The sequence below is a fragment of the Salmo salar genome, chromosome ssa13 (genome assembly GCF_905237065.1).
Source record: "Salmo salar chromosome ssa13, Ssal_v3.1, whole genome shotgun sequence".
Classification (NCBI taxonomy): Eukaryota; Metazoa; Chordata; class Actinopteri; order Salmoniformes; family Salmonidae; genus Salmo; species Salmo salar.
In genome coordinates, this window is record NC_059454.1 from 47,316,570 (window position 1) to 47,340,403 (window position 23,834).

The 23,834-nt window shown below is 46.1% G+C and overlaps 1 protein-coding gene across 6 annotated transcripts in view; it reads left to right on the top strand.

Annotated features, from left to right (window-relative positions):
- The window catches only part of LOC106566948 (tyrosine-protein phosphatase non-receptor type 11), a 102,815-nt gene that overhangs the window by 69,684 nt on the left and 9,297 nt on the right, over positions 1-23,834 (top strand). For 4 of the 6 annotated variants that reach the window (XM_045693339.1, XM_045693337.1, XM_014135627.2 and 1 more), the window contains 5 exons: positions 3,291-3,445; positions 3,882-3,949; positions 4,217-4,368; positions 4,802-4,905; positions 5,078-5,164. In XM_045693339.1, coding sequence (XP_045549295.1) covers positions 3,291-3,445; positions 3,882-3,949; positions 4,217-4,368; positions 4,802-4,905; positions 5,078-5,164 — 566 coding nt within the window. Of the gene's footprint in view, positions 1-3,290; positions 3,446-3,881; positions 3,950-4,216; positions 4,369-4,801; positions 4,906-5,077; positions 5,206-23,834 lie in introns of all 6 variants that reach the window. The other 2 variants (XM_014135629.2, XM_014135628.2) reach the window with 1 other exon arrangement.

A 23,834-nucleotide genomic window follows, 5' to 3' on the forward strand; every position in this document is an offset into this window, starting at 1 on the left:
ACCGTGAGAAGCTCCCGAGTCCCCACATAGTAATTCCTCTGCGTGGCAGTGAGGCGGTGGGAGAAGAAGGCGCAGGGGTGCAGCTTAAGGTCCCGTGCCGAACGTTGGTACAGAAAAACCCCCACTCCAACGTCCGAAGCATCAGCCTCCACCACGAACTGACAGGAAGGGTCCGGATGAACCAGGATCGGAGCCGTTGTGAAGCAGTGTTTAAGGTCCCGGAACGCCCGGTCAGCAGCCGTGGACCACGTGAACGGAACCTTGGTAGAGGTGAGTGCAGACAGGGGGGAGGCCAGGGTCCTATTTCCCCGGATAAAGCGCAGATAGAAGTTGGCGAACCCCAGGAAGCGTTGCAGCTGCAACATGGATGTAGGCAGGTGCCAATCCACCACCGCTTTCACCTTCTCGATATCTATCTTGACACTCCCAGCAGAGATGATGTAGCCCAGAAATGGAATGCTAGAGCGATGGAACTTGCACTTTTCCACCTTAACGAACAACTGGTTCTCCAGAAAGCGCTGGAGAACCTGCCGGACATAGAGCACATGTTCTTGGGTGGAGTGGCAGAAGATGAGGATGTCATCAATGTAGACGAAGATGAACCGGTTCAGCATGTTGCGGAGAACGTCATTCACCAGAGCCTGGAACACGGCAGGGGCGTTGGTGAGGCCAAAGGGCATGACCAGATATTCGTAGTGGCTGCTGGCCGTGTTGAAGGCGGTCTTCCACTCGTCCCCCTCTCGTATCCGCACCAGGTGGTAGGCGTTAGGTGAATCCAACTTGGAGAACACAGTGGCCCCCTGGAGCGGCTCGAAGGCCGAGGAAATGAGTGGTAGCGGATAACGGTTCTTTACAGTGATGTCATTGAGTCCCCGGTAGTCTTGTCCTTCTCCACAAAGAAGAACCCTGCGCCAGCGTGAGAGAAGGAGGGACGGATAAATCCAGTAGCTAGGGAGTCTCCAATGTAGTCCTCCATAGCCTTGCTTTCAGGTCACGACAACGAGTATAGACGCCCCCGGGGCGGCGTGGCACTAGGGAGAAGGTCAACCCTGCGCTCATAGGGGCAGTGCGGCGGAAGGGAAGTGGCCTGGGACTTGTTGAACACCTCCCGGAGGTCCTGGTACTCCGCGGGGATGGCGGAGAGATCCGAAACCACCTCCGAGGACCCAGGAAGACGTCCCGGGGCAGGTTGCGCCGACTTCAGATAATGGGCATGGCAGAACAGACTCCAGCCCATGATGGCATCCGTAGACCAGTTGATGAGTGGGTTGTGTCGCTGGAGCCAGGAGAATCCCAACACCACGGGAATCTGGGGGGAGTTGATGAGTAAGAACTGATTGGTCTCGCTGTAATTCCCTGAAACACGTAGGTTGATGGGAGTGGTGTTATGGGTGACCCGACCTATAGAACGCCCGTCCAACGCTCTAACATCCATGGGAATGAAGAGGGGCTGAGTGGGGATGTTCAGCTCGGAAGCCAGTGTGGTGTGCAAAAGGCTCTCATCGACCCCAGAGTCAATGAGGACCCGGGGAGATTTGGACTGATTTCCCCACAGCAGAATGACATGAAAAGGGGTACGAGTAAGGGTAGCAGAAAAGTTCCCCATATTGCCCACCAGGGTACTCGCTCCTTGGTGAGCATGGTCCTTTACCGGGCACGAGTACACAAAATTACCAAAAGTCCCGCTCTACAGACAGCTCCTTGTGCTGATCCTTTGTTGCCATTCCGCTGGCGACAGCCCAGCTCTGCCTAGTTGCATGGGCTCGGGAAGCAGTGCCCCGGCCTGTTCGGTGACTCTCGAGGAAGGTCAGGAAACCTCGGGTGCTCTCGGCCACGGGACCGTCGGGGACTTCCGGGATGGCTCGGAGGCGAGGTGGAATCCCTGGATGTGCGAGTGACGTCGAATTGTCTCTCCAGCCATCGTTCCCGCAATCGCCCATTGATGTGGATGGTCAAGGCGATGAGGGAGTCAAGATCCGTAGGCAACTCCTGAGCCACAAGCTCGTCCTTAACCCCCCCGAGACGCCATGCAGGAACATGCCGAATAATACTTACGGGTTCCACGCACTCTCCTCTGCCAAAGTGTGGAAATCCACCACATAGTCGGCCACTGTGTGGGCATCCTGCCGGAGCTGGTTTAGCTCACAGGCAGCTTCTCTCCCGGAGAGCGGGGCATCAAGAACCTTCCTCACCTCTCCCACAAACCCGTCCAGGCTCACGCATATGGTTGGCTGCTGTTCCCATATGGCGGTAGCCCAGGTGAGAGCCCTTCCAGACATCAGCATTATGAGGTAGGCTATTCTGGAACGATCCGAGGGGAAGGAGGAGGGCTCAAGCTCGAAAATGAGGACACTGAGCTAAAAACGCTCGACAGGTGCTCGGCTCTCCATTTAGGCGTTCCGGGGGAGGTAACCAGAGCTCCCGGGAAGGAGTTACTGAGGGGTGGTGGGGTTACCACCATGGCAGGCTGCCACCCAGCCAACCCGCGGAATTGCTCCCGCAGCATGTCCAACGCCCGGTTATGGCGCTCAGCCAACGTTTGGACCCCCTCCATCAGCCCACAAAGCAACTCCGCGTGCCTACAAATGGAGGCTCCTTGGGAGGATATGGCGTTGCGCAGCTGGTCCGGGTCTGCTGGGTCAGTCAGGGCCAGTTCGTACTATCTGGTATGAAGGGAAGACCCAGATGCAGACCACGTTTAATATTCCAACAGGGGCAGGCAATAGACAGGTCAAGACAGGCAGGGGTCAGAAATCCAGAGGTGGGGCATCGGTACCGGACGGCAGGCAGGGTCAGGGTAAGGCAGAGGTCGGTAATCCAGATGGGAGAAAAGGTACAGGTCGGCAGCAAGAGTGATCAGGCAGGCGGGCTCAGAGTCAGGACCGGCAACGCTCAAAACTAGGAGGGCGAGAAAAGAGAGACTAGAAAAAGCAGGAGCTTAGACACAAAACACTGGTTGACCTGAACAAACAAGACGAACTGGCAACAGACCAACAGAGAACACAGGCGATAATGGGGAAGATGGGCGACACCTGGAGGGGGATGGAGACAATCACAAAGACAGGTGAAACAGATCAGGGTGTGACAGAGACATGTGTTTAGAACAGTGATATATGCGTTTAGAAACGCATGTGCATTTCCCAAAATTCAAGGTCAGAATACATGTAGAGAGAAGTGCATAAAAAGGGAAGGAAGTTCCATTTATTCGTGTGTAACTGAATTCCCCCTCCCCAGGTGAACACATGTGAAATAGTCCTGTAAACTGTAGCGCTACCTCTCTCCATCTGTAGAGGGAGCTGGTGCGGTATATCTGGCACTACCAGTATCTGAGCTGGCCTGACCATGGCGTGCCCAACGAGCCTGGGGGAGTGCTCAGCTTCCTGGAGCAGGTCAACCGCACGCAGAGCGCCATTCCAGACACCGGGCCAATTGTGGTCCACTGCAGGTAAAACAGACAGAGGGCACACATTGTGACAGATGGCACATATCAGATGCAACACCTTTCCAAGCCCTACTGACATAAAGGCAGTTATTTTAGGGCCTAAATGCATGTCTGTTTGTGATGACTGTTTGGGAGAACACTGTCATGTGATATGGAAAGATAAACATGAATATATAACTATGGGTCTAGTATTCTAGGACTGTATACATCAAGAGTCGACCATGAATCTGTGTTATACTATAAATTTAACAGACCAAAAAGTAGGATGTATTTTCACATTTTTGTATAAAGCACAACCGTCTTTCTTATAGATTTGGTCATATTTGTAAGTGTAACTTTAGCGAAATGGCAGTTTGGGTCTATGTCTGTTATGAAAGTGCCACCTAATTGTAGTAATATAGTGCTATTGTCTCCTTTGACACCCCCCCCCCTCCCCCAGTGCAGGAATTGGGAGAACAGGCACCATAATTGTCATTGACATTCTCATTGACATCATCAACAGACAAGGTAAGACAATGTCAAACATTATGGTTACCAGTCCTAACCAAACGTTAACGCTATAAAATTAGTCCTAGCCAAACCTTACAGCTCTGATATCTGTCCTATCCAAACATTACGGCTGTGATATTGTGTTTTTGGATTTCTTTGCATGGAGTAGAGATTAGGATTTGGGACAAATCTGTGTAACCGTGCTAAATATGCTGCCCTTTTGACCGTTGTGTTTGTGTGTTTCGTGCTCGTGTGTGACCGTTTGTGTGTGTGTGTGTGTTTCAGGATTAGACTGTGATATCGACATCCCTAAGACCATCCAGAGGGTTCGTCAGCAGCGATCAGGCATGGTGCAGACGGAGGCCCAGTATAAGTTCATCTACATGGCCGTCCAGCAGTACATTGACACAGCACAGAAGAGACTGGAGGAGGAACAGGTACCTACCAAACACTCAGTAGTATAGGAGTAGTGGAAATAGTTCTGTAATATTGTCACTACTGTGGCAGTAGTAGTATTCTAGCAGTAAACGTGGCCCTTTTATTCACAGTTACTGTATATTAGCAGTGGAAGAGTAGTAGTTTATTACCAAATGTAATAGTAACTACCGTACCAACAGCAGTATTGCAGTACATATTCTCTAAAGGGACTGTCTGGAGCTTAGATATTGCCTTACATTTGGAGACCCAAGCATTTTATAATAGCTTGATTCAAAGGAACAATCGAGTTGAACCCGAGTTACAGGTATTACATTTCAGCGTGTCAACAAGCAAAGCGTGTTGGCCAGGTGCGCGTTATGCTACCCTGTCTCAATGGGGACCGATCTTCCTTTTCAAGTTATAAAAACATGGCTTCTTGTGGCTGCTTTGCAGAGGAACAAAATGAAGGAGAGGGAGTACTCCAATATCAAATACCCCCAGATGACCAACACCCGGTCAAAATCCAACATGACCTGTGTGTCACGCTCCTCCTCTGTGTGAGTAGCCCTGCAAATACACACACTGCTCATAGTCCACAGACAAATGCTACTTTACTCTCTCTAATTGCATACGATCTCCATCATATAATTTCATCCACATCCAATGAACATTGTCTGAATGAACATGAAACGGAATTTCAGCTCACCCTGTTTTGTTTGTGTGATGCAGGGTGACGAATGACAACCCGTCCAGCGTGTATGAAAACTTAAACATCAAGAACCCAAAGACCTCTGGGAGCAGCAGTAACACCAGGAGGTAAAGTCCAGCCACAGACCTCTACCTCTCTCAACCTCTCTGTGAGTACTCTATTATGATGGCTCGTTTAGTTATTAGTTATGACAATAATTGATCACTTTTTATTGAGCAACGCCTCCATATACTCTTAAATTACTCTATTTGATTTATATAATGTGTTAATAACCAGCCGACAGGCACCAAAATAAACGGCTTATAAACAGCTTATATATATATACTACTATTAAATAGTGATATTTTGAGTTAAGAATATAATTTAATAAACAACTAAACAATTGACAAAAGACTACCAGCATAATTTTTTTCATTTATTGTCAATTTTGTGTTAGTTTCTAAATGAACCGAGTAAAACTCATGGACGATTAGTTAAGCTTTAACCAAGTTTATTCATACAGTATCTCACAAAAGTGAGTACACCCCTCACATTTCTGTAAATATTTGAGTATATCTTTTCATGTAACAACACTGAAGAAATGACACTTTGCTACAATGTAAAGTAGTGAGTGTACAGCTTGTATAACAGTGTAAATTTGCTGTCCCCTAAAAATAACACAACACACAGCCATTAATGTCTAAACCGCTGGCAACAAAAGTGAGTACACCCCTAAGTGAAAATGATAACTAGATAGCTAGCTAGCTTACAAACATGCTCAAATTCTAATAACGTTTTAACTTCATTTATCTAGCCAATACTTATTCATATGACTTCATATATTTGAATTAAATAATCAACTTTGCGTAACTTAATACATAGAAAAAGAACATGCTTATTGGAAGGCTATTTGCACGTTGGTTCAACCACCGTCCTCTTGCCTCGTCGTGCTGGAATGGATTGCCAGTTGGCTTTTGAATCGGAATGGCAGTAAAAAAAAATATTGATCAGAAGGTTCTATATAGAACCTATTTTTTTCTACACTGAACAAAAATGTAAACGCAACATGTGAAGTGTTGCTCCCATTTTTCATGAGCTGAAATAAGATCCCAGAACTTTTCGAAACGCAAAAAAAAAATGTCACTCAAATTATGTGCACAAATATGTTTACATCCCTGCTAGTGATCATTTCTCCTTTTCCAAGATAATCCATCCACCTGACAGGTGTGGCAAATTAAGAAGCTGATTAAACAGCATGATCATTACACAGGTTTACCTTGTGCTGGGACCAATAAAAGGTAACTTTAAAATGTGCAGGTTAGTCACACAACACAATGCCACAGATGTCTCATGTTTTGAGGGAGCGTGCAATTGGCATGCTGACTGCAGGAATGTCCACCAGAGCTGTTGACAGATAATTCATTGTACATTTCTCTACCATAAGTAGTTTTAGAGAATTTGGCAGTACGTCCAACCGGCCTCACAACCGCAGACCACGTGTATGGCGTCGTCTGGACAAGCGGTTTGCTGATGTCAACGTTGTGAACAGAGTGCCCCATGGTGGCGGCGGTGTTATGGTATGGGAAGGCAAAAGCTATGGGCAACGAACGCAATTGCATTTTATCAATGCTGATTTTAATGCACAGATGTACCGTGACGAGATCCTGAGGCACATTGTTGTGACATTCATCTGCCACCATCACCTCATGTTTCAGCATGATAATGCACGGCCCCATGTCAGAAGGATCTGTACACAATTCTTGGAAGCTGAAAATGTCCCAGTACTTCCATGGCCTGCAAACTCACCAGACATGTAACCCGTTGAGCATGTTTGGGATGCTCTGGATTGAGGTGTATGACAGCGTCTTCCAGGTCCCACCAATATCCAGAAACTTCACACAGCCATTGAAGATAAGTGGGACAGCATTCTACATGCCACAATCAACATCCTGATCAACTCTATGCGAAGGAGATGTTGCGCTGCATGATAATGCAAATGGTGGACACAAGATACTGACTGGTTTTCTGATCCACACCCCAACCTTTTTTTAAAAGGTATCTGTGACCAACAGATGCATATCTCTATTCTCAGTCGTGATATCCATAGATTAGGGCCTAATAAATTAATTTCAATTGACTGGTTTTCTTATATGAACTGTAACTTAGGAAAATATTTGAAATTGTTGCGTTTTATATTTTTTGTTCAGTATAAGAGTGTATGCTTTTATGAAATACATTATTTAATCTTGCTTCTAGTTAGCATTTAGTTTGTAACAGCACAGGCTTGTATCAACCTTGCTGTTTGCCACTCAGACCTCGGCAACAATGTTGCAAAATATGAATTTTATCTTCCCCTTGCCATAGAGAGCAAACGGTGTCAGACGTCATCTAGCCATTTTTCTGACCAGGCAAAATCATGCAGAATCATTAAAATGGATATACATGTTAATGGAAAACACCTAAAATAAATTAAAAGGCGTCATTTCAGAGTTTGATGTGACTGGGCTAGCTTTTGTTAGCTGTTGATTTCTAAAATCCCCGTTACACTCTGGGGTAGGGATAGAACCCTCAAGGTTCTTTGCCTTCACTGGCTACCTTTTTTAGTAAAGGTTTCTTTACTGATACCAGCTTCCAAGATGGCGCCAGAGGGGAGAGCTGCCGTCTTATCGGCTCTTAACCAACCATGCTATTTTGTTTGTTTTTTCGCGTTGTTCGTAACTTGTTTTGTACATAATGTTGCTGCTACTGTCTCTTATGACTGAAAAGAGCTTCTGGACATCAGAACTGGGATTACTCACCTCAAATTGGACGAGGAGTTCTTCTTCAATGAGTCGGACGCAAGGGATATACTACAGACACCTGACCAGGCCCAGATCCCCATGATTCGCTGGGAAAGGAAACGTAGGTTTCACGGAAAGAGATCAGGATGCCTTGTGAGGATCAGGTGACGAGTGGCTAATCTGCCCTTGCCTTCCGTTCTGCTAGCTAACGTCCAATCGCTGGAAAATAAATGGGCCGAACTGAAAGCACGTATATCCTACCAATGGGACATTTAAAAACTATAATATCTTATGTTTCATTGAGACATGGCTGAACGACGACATTAAAACCTGTTGGGGCTAGGGGGCGGTATTTGCACGGCCGGATAAAAAACGTACCCGATTTAAACTGGTTACTACTCTTGGGCCTATGCATATTTGTAAACAATAGCTGGTGCACGATATCTAAGGAAGTCTCAAGGATTTGCTCACCTGAGATAGTGTGGTCTACAGCTTATCATGAGATACTCTAACTATCTAGAATTTTCATCTGTATTTTTTGTAGCTGTCTACATACCACCACAGACCAAGGCTGGCACTAAAGCCACACTCAATGAGCTGTATTCCGCAAAAAGCAAACAGGAAAACGCTCATCCAGAGGCGGCGCTCCTAGTGGCCGGGGACTTTAATGCAGGGGAACTTCAATCAGTTTTACCAAATTTTCATCAGCATGTTAAATGTGGAACCAGAGGGGAAACAATTCTAGACCACCTTTACTCCACACACAGAGACGCATACAAAGCTCTCCCTCGCCCTCCATTTGGCAAATCTGACCATAACTCTATCTTCCTGATACCTGCTTACAAGCAAAAATTAAAGCAGGAAGCACCAGTGACTCAGTCTATTAAAAAAATGGTCAAATGAAGCAGATGCAGGACTTGTTTTGCTAGCACAGACTGGAATTTGTTCCGGTATTATTCCGATGGCATTGAGGAGTACTCCACATCAGTCACTGGCTTTATCAATAAGTTCATCGAGGACGTCGTCCCCACAGTGACCGTACGTACATACCAGAAGCCATGGATTACAGGCAACATTCGCTAAAGGGTAGAGCTGCCGCTTTCAAGGAGTGGGACTCAGAAGCTTATAATAAATCCCGCATTGCCCTCCGACGAACCATCAAACAGGCAAAGTGTCAATACAGGACTAAGATCGAATCGTACTGCACCAGCTCTGGCGCTCGTCGGATGTGGCAGGGCTTGCAAACTATTACTGACTACAAAGGGAAGCACAGCCGAGAGCTGCCCAGTGACACGGGCCTACCAGACGAGCTAAATCACTTCTATGCTCGCTTCGAGGCAAGTAACACTGAAACATGCATGAGTGCATCAGCTGTTCCGGATGACTGTGATCACGCTCTCTGCAGCCGATGTGAGTAAGACCTTTAAACAGGTCAACATTCACAAGGCCGCTGGGCCAGACGGATTACCAGGACGTGTACTCCGAGCATGCGCTGACCAACTGGCAAGTGTCTTCACTGACATGTTCAACCTCTCCCTGTCTGAGTCTGTAATACCAACATGTTTCATGCAGACCACCATAGTCCCTGTGCCCAAGAAAGCAAAGGTAACCTGCCTAAATGACTACCGCTCCGTAGCACTCACATCTGTAGCCATGAAATGCTTTGAAAGGCTGGTCATGGCTCACATCAACACCATTATCCCAGAAACCCTAGACCCACTCCAATGTGCATACCGCACCAGCAGATCCACAGATGATGCAATCTCTATTGCACTCCACACCTGGACAAAAGGAACACTCATGTGAGAATGCTATTCATTGACTACAGATCAGCGTTCAACACCATAGTGCCCTCCAAGCTAATCAATAAGCAAAGGACCCTGGGACTAAACACCTCCCTCTGCAACTGGATCCTAGACTTCCTGACGGGTCGCCCCCAGGTGGTGAGGGTAGGTAACTACACATCCGCCACGCTGATCCGCAACACATGGTCCCCTCAGGGGTGCATGCTCAATCTCCTCCTGTACTCCCTGTTCACTCATGACTGCACGGCCAAGCACGACTTCAACACCATCATTAAGTTTGTTGATGACACAACAGTGGTAGGCCTGATCACCAACAACAATGAGACGGCCTATAGGGAGGAGGTCAGAGACCTGGCCGTGTGGTGCCAGGACAACAACCTCTCACTCAACATGATCAAGACAAAGGAGATGATTGTGGACTACAGGAAAAGGAGGACCGAGCACGCCCCCATTCTCATCGACGGGGCTCTAGTGGAGCAGGTTGAGAGCTTCAAGTTCCTTAGCGTCCACGTCACCAACAAACTAACAGGGTCCAAGCACACCAAGGCAGTTGTGAAGAGGGCATGACAAAACCTCAAGAGACTGAAAAGATTTGGCATGTGTCCTCAGATCCTCAAAAGGTTTTACAGCTGCACTATCGAGAGCATCCTGACGGGTTGCATCACTGCCTGGTAAGGCAACTGCTCGGCCTCCGACCGCAAGGCACTACAGAGGGTAGTGAGTATGACTCAGTACATCACCGGGGTCAAGCTTCCTGCCATCCTGGACCTCTATACCAGGCGGTGTCAGGGGAAGGCCCTTTAAATTGTCAAAGACTCCAGCCAACCTAGTCATAGACTGTTCTCTCTGCTACCGCACGGCAAGCGGTACCGGAGCGCCAAGTCTAGGTCGAAGAGGCTTCTAAACAGCTTCTACCCCCAAGCCATAAGACTCCTGAACAGCTAATGAAATGGCTACCAAGACTATTTGCATTGCCCCCCCACACTGCTGCTACTCTCTGTTATTATCTACGCATAGCCACTTTAATAACTCTACCTACATGTACATAATTATCTCGACACCGGTGCCACCGCACATTGACACATTGACTCTGTACCGGTAACCCCTGTATATAGCCCTGCTATTGTTATTTACTGCTGCTCTTTAAATATTTGTTATTCTTAGCTCATAATTTTTTTAAGGTATTTTCTTAAAACTGCGTTGTTGGTTAGGGTAAGTAAGTAAGCATTTAACTGTAAGGTCTAACTGTAAGCATTTAACTGTAAGGTCTAACTGTAGGTTTCTATGTAGAACCCCAAAGAACCCTATTTTGTAAGAGTGTAGAGCCGCTATCTGAAAAACACGGGGCGGGGTGAGGGGAATGTTGTGTATGAGAATATTTCTGAAAGGAAACACGACGTATACGTTTAATCAATTATTTGAAAATATTACGATGCATAGTCTTAGCACTATGCTCTGCTCCTTCAGGGTAGCTCACTGCCAGAGCAAACCGTCATATAAAGATGATCAAACAACTAAAGGCGGTGAGCACGATATGCTATACCAAATCCCCTGAAGGAAGAAACAGAACCAAGACAGGTGGAGGCTGGGTTGGTGGTGGGATTTCAGAAAACAGCAGGCATAGCGACTAACTAGTAAGCAGCAACGCCAATGGCAGCAAGACACACCAGCGTGCGTGACATCCATCATCGGGGAAGCATGTGTAGAACTGGTCAACTTAAATAGGCTGCATGAAGGTAGAGTGTGAATCCAATTGGTGCAATATCCGCTGATGCGATCAACTGTTGCCACCACACTCAGGTTTCTCTTCTGTGCTGGCTTTGTTTTATTTCAGAAAGAAAACACCACGTGTAAGTTTAAGCATTTATTAGATTCGTTACAATGTGTAATCTTGGCGATAGACTCTGCTCCTTCAGGGTAGCTCACTGCCAGAGCGAACCGTCATATAAAAATGATAAAATAACTACAGGCAGGGAGCACGATATGCTATACCAAATCCCCCAAAACAGCAGAACCACAAGCCAGATGATTAACTACAGTGCGGGAAAAAAGTATTTGATCCCCTGCTGATTTTGTACGTTTGCCCACTGACAAAGAAATTATCAGTCTATAATTTTAATGGTAGGTTTATTTGAACAGTAAGAGACAGAATAACAACAACAAAATCCAGAAAAACGCATGTCAAAAATGTTATAAATTGATTTGCATTTTAATGAGGGAAATAAGTATTTGACCCCTCTGCAAAACATGACTTAGTACTTGGTGGCAAAACCCTTGTTGGCAATCAGAGGTCAGACGTTTCTTGTAGTTGGCCACCAGGTTTGCACACATCTCAGGAGGGATTTTGTCCCACTCCTCTTTGCAGGTCTTCTCCAAGTCATTAAGGTTTCGAGGCTGATGTTTGGCAACTCAAACCTTCAGCTTCCTCCACTCCAGGGAGGGATTAAGGTCTGGAGACTGGCTAGGCCACTCCAGGACCTTAATGTGCTTCTTCTTGAGCCACTCCTTTGTTGCCTTGGCCGTGTGTTTTGGGTCATTGTCGTGGAATACCCATCCACGACCCATTTTCAATGCCCTGGCTGAGGGAAGGAGGTTCTAACCCAAGATTTGACGGTACATGGCCCCGTCCATCGTCCCTTTCTCACCCAAGATTTGACGGTACATGGCCCCGTCCATCGTCCCTTTGATGCGGTGAAGTTGTCCTGTCCCCTTAGCAGAAAAACACCCCCAAAGCATAATGTTTCCACCTCCATCTTTGACGGTGGGGATGGTGTTCTTGGGGTCATAGGCAGCATTCCTCCTCTTCCAAACACAGCGAGTTGAGTTGATGCCAAAGAGCTCCATTTTGGTCTCATCTGACCACAACACTTTCACCCAGTTGTCCTCTGAATCATTCAGATGTTCATTGGCAAACTTCAGACGGGCATGTATATGTGCTTTCTTGAGCAGGGGGACCTTGCGGGCGCTGCAGGATTTCAGTCCTTCACGGCGTAGTGTGTTACCAATTGTTTTCTTGGTGACTATGGTCCCAGCTGCCTTGAGATCATTGACAAGATCCTCCCATGTAGTTCTGGGCTGATTCCTCATCGTTCTCATGATCATTGCAACTCCACGAGGTGAGATCTTGCAGTGAGATTGACAGATCTTTTGTGTTTATTCCTTTTGCGAATAATTGCACCAACTGTTGTCACCTTCTCACCAAGCTGCTTGGCGATGGTCTTGTAGCCCATTCCAGCCTTGTGTAGGTCTACAATCTTGTCCCTGACATCCTTGGAGAGCTCTTTGGTCTTGGCCATGGTGAAGAGTTTGGATTCTGATTGATTGATTGCTTTTGTGGACAGGTGTCTTTTATACAGGTAACAAGCTGCGGTTAGGAGCACTCCCTTTAAGAGTGTGCTCCTAATCTCAGCTCGTTGCCTGTATAAAAGACACCTGGGAGCCAGAAATCTTTCTGATTGAGAGGGGGTCAAATACTTATTTCCCTCATTAAAATGCAAATCAATTTATAACATTTTTGACATGCATTTTTCTGTATTTTTTTGTTGTTATTCTGTCTATCACTGTTCAAATAAACCTACCATTACAATTAGAGACTGATCACTTCTTTATCAGTGGGCAAGCAAAATCAGCAGGGGATCAAATACTTTTTTCCCTCACTGTATGTGTATGGCATAATACATCGTTTAAGAGCTCTCAATAGACCAGCGAAGGTCACTCTACCATTACTTGACTGGCATAATACGCCGTTTAAAAGACTCTCAATAGACCAGCGAAGGTCATTCTACCATTACATGACTGGCATAATACGCCGGTTAAGAGCTCTCAATAGACCAGCGAAGGTCATTCTACCATTACATGACTGGCATAATACGCCGGTTAAGAGCTCTCAATAGACCAACGAAGGTCATTCTACCATTACATGACTGGCATAATACGCCGGTTAAGAGTTCTCAATAGACCAGCGAAGGTCATTCCATTACATGAATGTCTACTAGACCTGTGTGTGAATACTAACTATCTGTAGCATGAATTAATGCCGACATATGACAATTTCTCATTTGACGCAACGCCGGGTACCCTCAATGAGGCATCTTACTACATGGGAAATATCCTATCTAAATAAGAAACCGTAAGTAGTATGAACCACAGGAGCCATTATTCCAGCCATTATTTTGAGCCGTCCTCCCCTCAGCAGCCTCCAGTGGTATGAATGCACTTGCATAGTGATGTCCTGCCGGATGCCCTCGCTGAGGCATGATCAGCTTTCATCTTGGATCATGAAGATATTCTACCTATGAACACAGCCAACCACCTGAAATATAGATGCACCATCAGGTGGCCTCGCTGAGGCAGGATGAGTGATCTTCTTGGTACATGAGGATATTCTACCTATGACCCAGCCAATCATATGCAGCTATATAACAGCATTATATGTCAAATTGCGATGCAGTACGGATAACCAGCATATCTACTGGACCATATTGGCAATTACTGCAGGAACTCTAGTAGGCTCCACAATCTCAGAAGTTCAACCAAGTGTAATGTCTTAGGCAGAAAATGATAATAGGCCCGTGATTTTGAGGGTGCAGCCAGGAGCGATTTTAGAAGCAGTAGCAGCGCTGATGCAGGAGTGGGCGGCCCATAGCTCAGAGCTAGCCCGCAGCGCTGATGCAGGAGTGGCCGGCCCATAGCTCAGAGCTAGCCCGCAGTGCTGATGCAGGAGTGGCCGGCCCATAGCTCAGAGCTAGCCCGCAGCGCTGATGCAGGAGTGGGCTGCCCATTGCTCAGAGCTAGTCCGCAGCGCTGATGCAGGAGTGGGCGGCCCATAGCTCAGAGCTAGCCCGCAGTGCTGATGAAGGAACCAGAGAAGTGATGAGTTACAGTATCTTGTCATTGGTTGCCAGCATCAAATGTTGATCAGAGGTTAGCCAGGTGCCGCCCGTGCTCAGCATGCAGATAGCGTAACATGGAAGAGATGACAAAGCAGTGTTAGTTCTAGGGATGACGACTGGTGTTGATTTGCTAGTTCTTTCATTCTCGATGTGTATGAGAATATGATTAACTCAACATGTTGAGGATCCATCATTTATTCAGAACCTGAGAGATCCTGCAATATTAAAGGAATGGAATTTAGTGTATTTCAGACCGAAGAACCAGTAAAAGCCATCATACAGACCACCTCTGAAAAAGCGTAATGTAAACCCAACACTGTTGACCCAAACTTGTGCTACTGCGAGAGGAGAGATACTTATTAAGAGTAGGTGGACAGATGCATTCCTGAGCAGAACTCACACCGAATGGTCCTGACACCCAATATGAACTGAATCCCTGCCATCAGACAATAAGAAAGGCTGCGTTTGCCTGACTGAAATTTGGAATAGAAAAGGCATACATGGTTATATAAACACAAAACATTGTACAGAGAGAAAAGCAAATCAAATTTGATTGGTCGCGTACACAGTTTAGCAGATGTTATGGAAGGTGCAGCAAGATGCTAATGTTACTAGTTCCTATCAATCAATGCAGTAAATGTCAACAAGCACAGAATAATAACAAGTTCTAAAAACTGTAGTACAGCAGACATATAAATAGCTACCACCATGTAGAGTACCTGAGAATAGTGACTGGGGGCAGAGTAGGGTACTGGGCAGGGTAGTGGGAGGAGTGGTGGCTGTTTAACAGTCTGTTGGCCTGGGGATAGAAGCTGTTTATCAGTCTCGGTCCCACCTTTAATGCACCTGTACTGTCTCCGCATTCTAGATGGTAGTGGGGTGAACAGACCGCGGCTCGGGTGGTTGGGGTCCTTGATTCATTTCTTGGCCTTCCTGTGACACCGGGGGCTGTAGATGTCCTGGAGGGCAGGCAGTGTGCCCTCGATGGTGCATGGGGATGACCGCACCACGCTCTGGGGAGCCCTGCGGTTGCGGTTTGTGCAATTGCCATACCAGGCAGTCATAGAGACCGACAGGATGCTCTCAATGGTGCATCTGTAGAAGTTTGTGAGGGTCAGGAGCCAAATTTCTTCAGCCTCCTGAGGTTGAAGAGGCGCTGTTGCGTCTTCTTCTCCACACCGTCCGTGTGGACCATTTCAGGTCCTCAATGATGTGCAGGCCAAGAAACGTGAAGCTTTTCACCCTCTGCACTGCTGTCTCCTGTAGTCTATCACCAGCTCCTTCATTTTGTTGACATTGAGGGAGAGGTTATTTTCCTGCCACCAGTCTGCCAAGGCATCTCATCAAACTTGATGATTGAGTTGGCGAGGTGTGTGGCCACAGTTATGGGTGAACAGGGAGTACAGGAGAGGGCTGAACACGCAGCCCTGTTTGGGCCCCCGTGTTAAGGATCAGCATGGCAGAGGTGTTGTTGCCTACCTTCACCACCTGGGGTCGGCCTGTCAGGGATTCCAGGACCCAGTTGCACAGGGAGGGGTTCAGACCTATGCCCTGAAAATAGTGATTAGTGTTGGTGTTGAAGGCTGAGCTGCAGTCGATTTAACAGCATTCTTTCATAGGTATTAGACAGAAGAATGCTGCAGAGAGGCACAACTCAACCATGATATACCATCACATAGCATAACACAACATAGAGTATAGTAATAAACCCCCCAGAACCACAAATAAATGTTAGCCACATTTAAATTTTTTTATTTTATTTAACTAGGCATGTCAGTTAAGAACAAATTCTTATTTACATTGACGGCCTACCCCAGGCCAATTGTGCGCCTGGGGTAGTAATTTTTCCAACAGTTGTTTACAGACAGATTATTTCACTTATAATTCACTATCACAATTCCAGTGGGTCAGAAGTTTACATATACTAAGTTGACTGTGCCTTTAAACAGCTTGGAAAATTCCAGAAAATTATGTAATGGCTTTAGAAGCTTCTGATAGGGTAATTGACATCATTTGAGTCAATTGGAGGTGTACCTGTAGATGTATTTCATGGCCTACCTTCAAACTCAGTGCCTCTTTGACTGTCCATCATGGTAAAATCAAAATAAATCAGCCAAGACCTCCAAAAAAAAATTGTAGACCTCCACAAGTCTGGTTCATCTTTGGGAGAAATTTCCAAACGCCTGAAGATACCACGTTCATCTGTACAAACAATAGTACGCAAGGTGCGAAAAGTGCAAATCAATCCCAGAACAACAGCAAAGGACCTTGTCAAGACGTGGGAGGAAACAGGTACAAAAGTATCTATATCCACAGTAAAATGGGTCCTGTATCGACGTAACCTGAAAGGCCGCTCAGCAAGGAAGAAGCCACTGCTCAAAAACCGCCATTAAAAAAAGCCAGACTACGTTTTGCAACTGCACATGGGGATAAGGATCATACTTTTTGGAGAAATGTCCTCTGGTCTGATGAAACAAAAATATAACTGTTTGACCATAATGACCATCGTTATGTTTGTCGGAAAAAGTGGGAGCCTTGCAAGCTGAAGAACACCATCCCAACCGTGAAGCACGGAGGTGGCAGCATCATGTTGTGGGGGTGCTTTGCTGCAGGAGGGACTGGTGCATTTCACAAAATAAATGGCATCATGATATAGGAAAATGATGTGGATATATTGAAGCAACATCTCAAGACATCAGTCATGAAGTTAAAGCTTGGTCGCAAATGGGTCTTCCAAATGGACAATGACTTCAAGCATTCTTCCAAAGTTGTGGTAAAATTGCTTAAGGTATTGGAGTGGCCATCCCAAAGCCCTGACCTCAAGCCTATAGAAAATTTGGGAATATGATGAAAGAAATAAAAGCTGAAATAAATCATTCTCTCTACTATTATTCTGACATTTCACATTCTTAAAATAAAGTGGTGATTCTAACTGACCTAAAACAGGGAATATTTACTAGGATTAAATGCCAGGAATTGTGAAAAACTGAGTTTTTAAATGTATTTGGATAAGGTCTATGTAAACTTCTGACTTCAACTGTAAGTGCTCTTCACAGAATAGATGGCATTATGAGGAAGGACAATTATGTGGATCTATTAAAGCAACATGTCATGACATCAGTCAGGAATTGAAAGTTTGGTCGCAAATGGGTCTTCCAAATAGACAATGACCCCAAGCATACTTCCAAAGTTGTGGCAAAATGGCTTAAGAACTACAAAGTCAAGGTATTGGAGTGGCCATCACAAAGCCCTGACCTCAATCGTATAGAAAATTTGTGGGCAGAACTGAAAAGGTGTGTGCAAGCATGGAGGCCTACAAACCTGACTCAGTTACACCAGCTCTGTCAGGAGGAATGGGCCAAAATTCACCCAACTTATTGTGGGAAGCTTGTGGAAGGCTACCTGAAACATTTGCCCCAAGTTAAACAATTTAAAGGCAATGCTACCAAGTACTAATTGAGTGTATGTAAACTTCTGACCCACTGGGAATGTGATGAAAGAAATAAAAGCTGAAATAAATCATTCTCTCTACTATTATAATGACATTTCACATTCTTAAAATAAAGTGGTGATCCTAACTGACCTAAAACAGGGAATTTTAACTAGGATTAAATGTCAGGAATTGTGAAAATCTGAGTTTAAATGTATTTGGCTAAGGTGGATGTAAACTTCCGACTTCAACTGTATACACCCTGTAGGCATTTCTGTCATGATGATAATGACAGAAATAAACCCCATAGATTACTAGAATAAGTCTGCATATAGGAGTGTTTTAAATATGCTCTCTAACACTGAGCTGCATCAGTGTATATGATGCATTGCATATGCGCTATGTTACAAGCATGGATGATAATTCACGTAACTTGATTATTACTATCCTAATATATAGTACACTCCTAAAATTTTGCCTAACCTTATGCTTATGATCACTATAGCGAGAATGAATGATGACAGAACTAACGCGTATACTCCCTCTCTGGCTCTCGAGGTCACCAGGCTGCTCATTATTACGCACACCTGTCACCATCGTTACCCGCACTAGCGCCTCATCAGACTCACCTGGACTCCATCACCTGCCTGGTTAACTTCCCTATATATGTCACTCCCTTTGGTTCTTTCCCTAGGCGTTATTGTTTTTGCTCCAGTTTTCATGTCTGTACACTACCCATGTTTCTTGTTTTGTTCTATGTTCAATTAGTTATTAAATACACTCCCTGAACATGCTTCCCGACTCTCAGCGTACACGTTATAGAATAACGCCTCAGAAAAGGGAAGCATCAGGGAGTGTTTTTTTTCATTAGTGTAGGTGACGTCGGGTCCAGGCGTCGTTTCCGGAGCGACCGGGGAACCCTCAGTTGGCTCGTCAGGCTTCCATGCCTCAGCCAGCACGTCAGTTTTACAAGACCCGGTTGTCACATCAAGCGTCCATTGCCGAGTGTACCATGGATGCCTCAGCTAGTTCAATAGGCTTCCATGCCTCAGCTGGCTAGACAGGCTCCCACCCCTCAGCCGGCTTGGCAGGCTCCGCGCCTTCTCTGGCAACAGCTCTGGTGGACGTTACTTTAAGTCAGCCTGCCAATTACACGCTCCCTCAAAACTTGAGACATCTGTGGCATTGTGTTGTGTGACAAAACTGCACATTTTAGAATGGCCTTTTATTGTCCCCGGCACAAGGCACCTGTGTTATGGTCATGCTATTTTATCAGCTTCTTGATATGCTACACCTGTCAGGTAGATTAATTATTTTGGCAACGGAGAAATGCTCACTAACAGGGATGTAAACAAATTTCTGCACTACATTTGAGAGAAATAAGCTGTTTGTTCATATGGAACATTTTGGGGATCTTTTATTTCAGCTCAGGAAACATGGGACCAACACACAACACTGTTGCATTTATATTTTTGTAGGGTATATGTGTGTGCTTGGATGTGTGTATGTCTGGGTGTGTGTGTGTGTGTGTGTGTGTCTGAGTGCATGAGTGATCATTGATCAGCTGATCATTAGGCTATACTATAATGCAAATTATTTAAGAGCATTGAAGATAAATCACAATCAGTAAAAAATGATCGAGCTAATGAGCAGATTAACATCCATCATCATCAATGTTCATACTCATGATATAGCTGGTGGCTTGTGTGGATATTTTAGTATATGATGGTTAGCTTGAGCCTAGACTACCTGTGTTCAGTGCTTCATTTGTAAATCAGGAGGTGCCAGAACAAAAAGTGAGCGCGAGAGGTGGGTGACCTGAGGTCCCGGTAATAATAAAGTATTGAGTGGCCCAGTCAAAGGCCAGACTTGAATTGATGGAGGACACACAGAAGGTGTAATTAGGCCTCCCGAGTGGTGCAGTGGTCTAAGGCACTGTGGCTGTGCCACTAGAGATCCTGATTTGAGTCCAGGCTCTGTCGCAGCCGGCCACGACCGGGAGACCCATGGGGCGGCGCACAATTGGCCCAGCGTCATCCGGGTTAGGGAGGGTTTGGCTGTCAGGGATGTTCTTGCCCCATTGCGCTCTAGCGACTGTGCCGGGCACAATGCACGCTGACATGGTCACCAGATGTACGGTGTTTCCTCTGACACATTGGTGCGGCTGGCTTCCGGGTTAAGTGGGAATTGTGTTAAGAAGCAGTGCGGCTCGGCTGGGTTGTGTTTCGGAGGACGCACAGCTCTCGACCTTCGCCTCTCCCGAGTCCATACGGGAGTTGCAGCAATGGGACAAGACTGTAACTACCAATTGGATACCATGAAAAAGGGGTAAAAAAATATATATACTGCTCAAAAAAATAAAGGGAACACTTAAACAACACATCCTAGATCTGAATGAAAGAAATAATCTTATTAAATACTTTTTTCTTTACATAGTTGAATGTGCTGACAACAAAATCACACAAAAATAATCAATGGAAATCCAATTTATCAACCCATGGAGGTCTGGATTTGGAGTCGCACTCAAAATTAAATTGGAAAACCACACTACAGGCTGATCCAACTTTAATGTAATGTCCTTAAAACAAGTCAAAATGAGGCTCAGTAGTGTGTGTGGCCTCCACGTGCCTGTATGACCTCCCTACAACGCCTGGGCATGCTCCTGATGAGGTGGCGGATGGTCTCCTGAGGGATCTCCTCCCAGACCTGGACTAAAGCATCCGCCAACTCCTGGACAGTCTGTGGTGCAACGTGGCATTGGTGGATGGAGCGAGACATGATGTCCCAGATGTGCTCAATTGGATTCAGGTCTGGGGAACGGGCGGGCCAGTCCATAGCATCAATGCCTTCCTCTTGCAGGAACTGCTGACACACTCCAGCCACATGAGGTCTAGCATTGTCTTGCATTAGCAGGAACCCAGGGCCAACCGCACCAGCATATGGTCTCACAAGGGGTCTGAGGATCTCATCTCGGTACCTAATGGCAGTCAGGCTACCTCTGGCGAGCACATGGAGGGCTGTGCGGCCCCCCAAAGAAATGCCACCCCACACCATGACTGACCCACCGCCAAACAGGTCATGCTGGAGGATGTTGCAGGCAGCAGAACGTTCTCCACGGCGTCTCCAGACTCTGTCACGTCTGTCACATGTGCTCAGTGTGAACCTGCTTTCATCTGTGAAGAGCACAGGGCGCCAGTGGCGAATTTGCCAATCTTGGTGTTCTCTGGCAAATGCCAAACGTCCTGGACGGTGTTGGGCTGTAAGCACAACCCCCACCTGTGGACGTCGGGCCCTCATACCACCCTCATGGAGTCTGTTTCTGACCGTTTGAGCAGACACATGCACATTTGTGGCCTGCTGGAGGTCATTTTGCAGGGCTCTGGCAGTGCTCCTCCTGCTCCTCCTTGCACAACGGTGGAGGTAGCAGTCCTGCTGCTGGGTTGTTGCCCTCCTACGGCCTCCTCCACGTCTCCTGATGTACTGGCCTGTCTCCCGGTAGTGTCTCCATGCTCTGGACACTACGCTGACAGACACAGCAAACCTTCTTGCCACAGCTCACATTGATGTGCCATCCTGGATGAGCTGCACTACCTGAGCCACTTGTGTGGGTTGTAGACTCCGTCTCATGCTACCACTATAGTGAAAGCACCGCCAGCATTCAAAAGTGACCAAAACATCAGCCAGGAAGCATAGGAACTGAGAAGTGGTCTGTGGTCCCCACCTGCAGAACCACTCCTTTATTGGGGGTGTCTTGCTAATTGCCTATAATTTCCACCTGTTGTCTATTCCATTTGCACAACAGCATGTGAAATTTATTGTCAATCAGTGTTGCTTCCTAAGTGGACAGTTTGATTTCACAGAAGTGTGATTGACTTGGAGTTACATTGTGTTGTTTAAGTGTTCCCTTTATTTTTTTGAGCAGTGTATATATAATATTAGAGCATTGCGTATCATCACATTTGTGCATTGCCATAGAGCAGTGGAGTAGAGGCGCTTACAGAAGTTGCACACATGGGGACCATTTTTAGGAGCCTAGGGTTGGGGAAAAATGTTGCCTTTTAGAAACGCATTTCATGCCATTGTCATTTTACATGACTGGAGACTTTGGCAAAATATTTTTTAATAACGCACACATGTTTGAAATGACAGGCATATGGAGAGATTTCAATTCCAACAGAAATAGTATTTGAATTCAAAAATGTATTTGTATTAGGATATTGAATGTAATTTGGCCTATGAATACTATAGTTGAATTTTTGTATATTATTAGTAGTTTATTCGGATCCCCATTAGCTGTTGCTGAAGCAGCAGCTACTCTTCCTAGAGTCCACACAAAACATAAAACATGACATAAACTCAGCAAAAAAAGAAAGGTCCTCTCACTGTCAACTGCGTTTATTTTCAACATAACAAGATTCAACCACTGAGACATAAACTGAACAATTTCTACAGACATGTGACTAACAGAAATGGAATAATGTGTCCCCGAACAATGGGGGGGTCAAAATCAAAAGTAAGTCTGTATCTGGTGTGGCCATCAGCTGCATTAAGTACTGCAGTGTATCTCCTCCTCATGAACTGCACCAGATTTGCCAGTTCTTGCTATGAGATGATCCCCACTCTTCCACCAAGGCACCTGCAAGTTCCCGGACATTTCTGGGGGGAATGGCCCTAGCCCTCCAATCCAACAGATCCCAGACGTGCTCAATGGGATTGAGATACGGGCTCTTCGCTGAGCCATGGCAGGACACTGAGTTTCCTGTCTTGCAGGAAATCACGCAAAGAACGAGCCGTATGGCTGGTGGCATTGTCATGCTGGAGGGTCATGTCAGGATGAGCCTGCAGGAAGGGTACCACATGAGGGAGGAGGATGTCTTCCCTGTAACGCACAGTGTTGAGATTGCTTGCAATGACAACAAGCTCAGTCCGATGATGTTGTGACACACCGCCCCAGACCATGACGGACCCTCCAAATCAATCCTGCTCCAGAGTACAGGCCTCGGTGTAACGCTCATTCCTTTGACGATAAACGCGAATCCGACCATCACCCCTGGTGAGACAAAACCGCGACTCGTCAGTGAAGAGCACTTTTTGCCAGTCCTGTCTGGTCCAGCGACGGTGAGTTTGTGCCCATAGGCGACGTTGTTGCGGGTGATGTCTGGTGAGGACCTGCCTTACAACAGGCCTACAAGCCCTTTAATCCAGCCTCTCTCAGCCTATTGCGGACAGTCGGAGAACTGATGGAGGGATTGTGCGTTCATGGTGTAACTCGGGCAGTTGTTGTTGCCATCCTGTACCTGTCCCGCAGGTGTGATGTTCGGATGTACCGATCCTGTGCAGGTGTTGTTACATGTGGTCTGCCACTGCGAGGATGATCAGCTGTCCATTCTGTCTCCCTGTAGCGCTGTCTTAGGCGTCTCACAGTACGGACGTTGCAATTTATTGCCCTGGCCACATTTGCAGTCCTCATGCCTCCTTGCAGCATTCCTAAGGCACGTTCACACAGATGAGCAGGGACCTTGGGCATCTTTCTTTTGGTGTTTTTCAGAGTCAGTAGAAAGGCCTCTTTAGTGTCTTAATATTTCTTAACTGTGACCTTAATTGCCTACCGTCTGTAAGCTGTTTGTGTCTTAACAACCGTTCCACAGGTGCATATTCATTAATTGTTTATGATTCATTGAACAAGCATGGGAAACAGTGTTTAAACCCTTTACAATGAAGATCTGTGAAGTTATTTGGATTTTTACAAATTATCTTTGAAAGACATGGTCCTGACAAAGTGATGATTTCTTTTTTTGATGAGTTTAATACGGAACATCAATAGACAAGAACAGCTCAAGGAATGAACTACACAAATGTAAAATAAGAACATTAAAACAACAAAAAAGGTC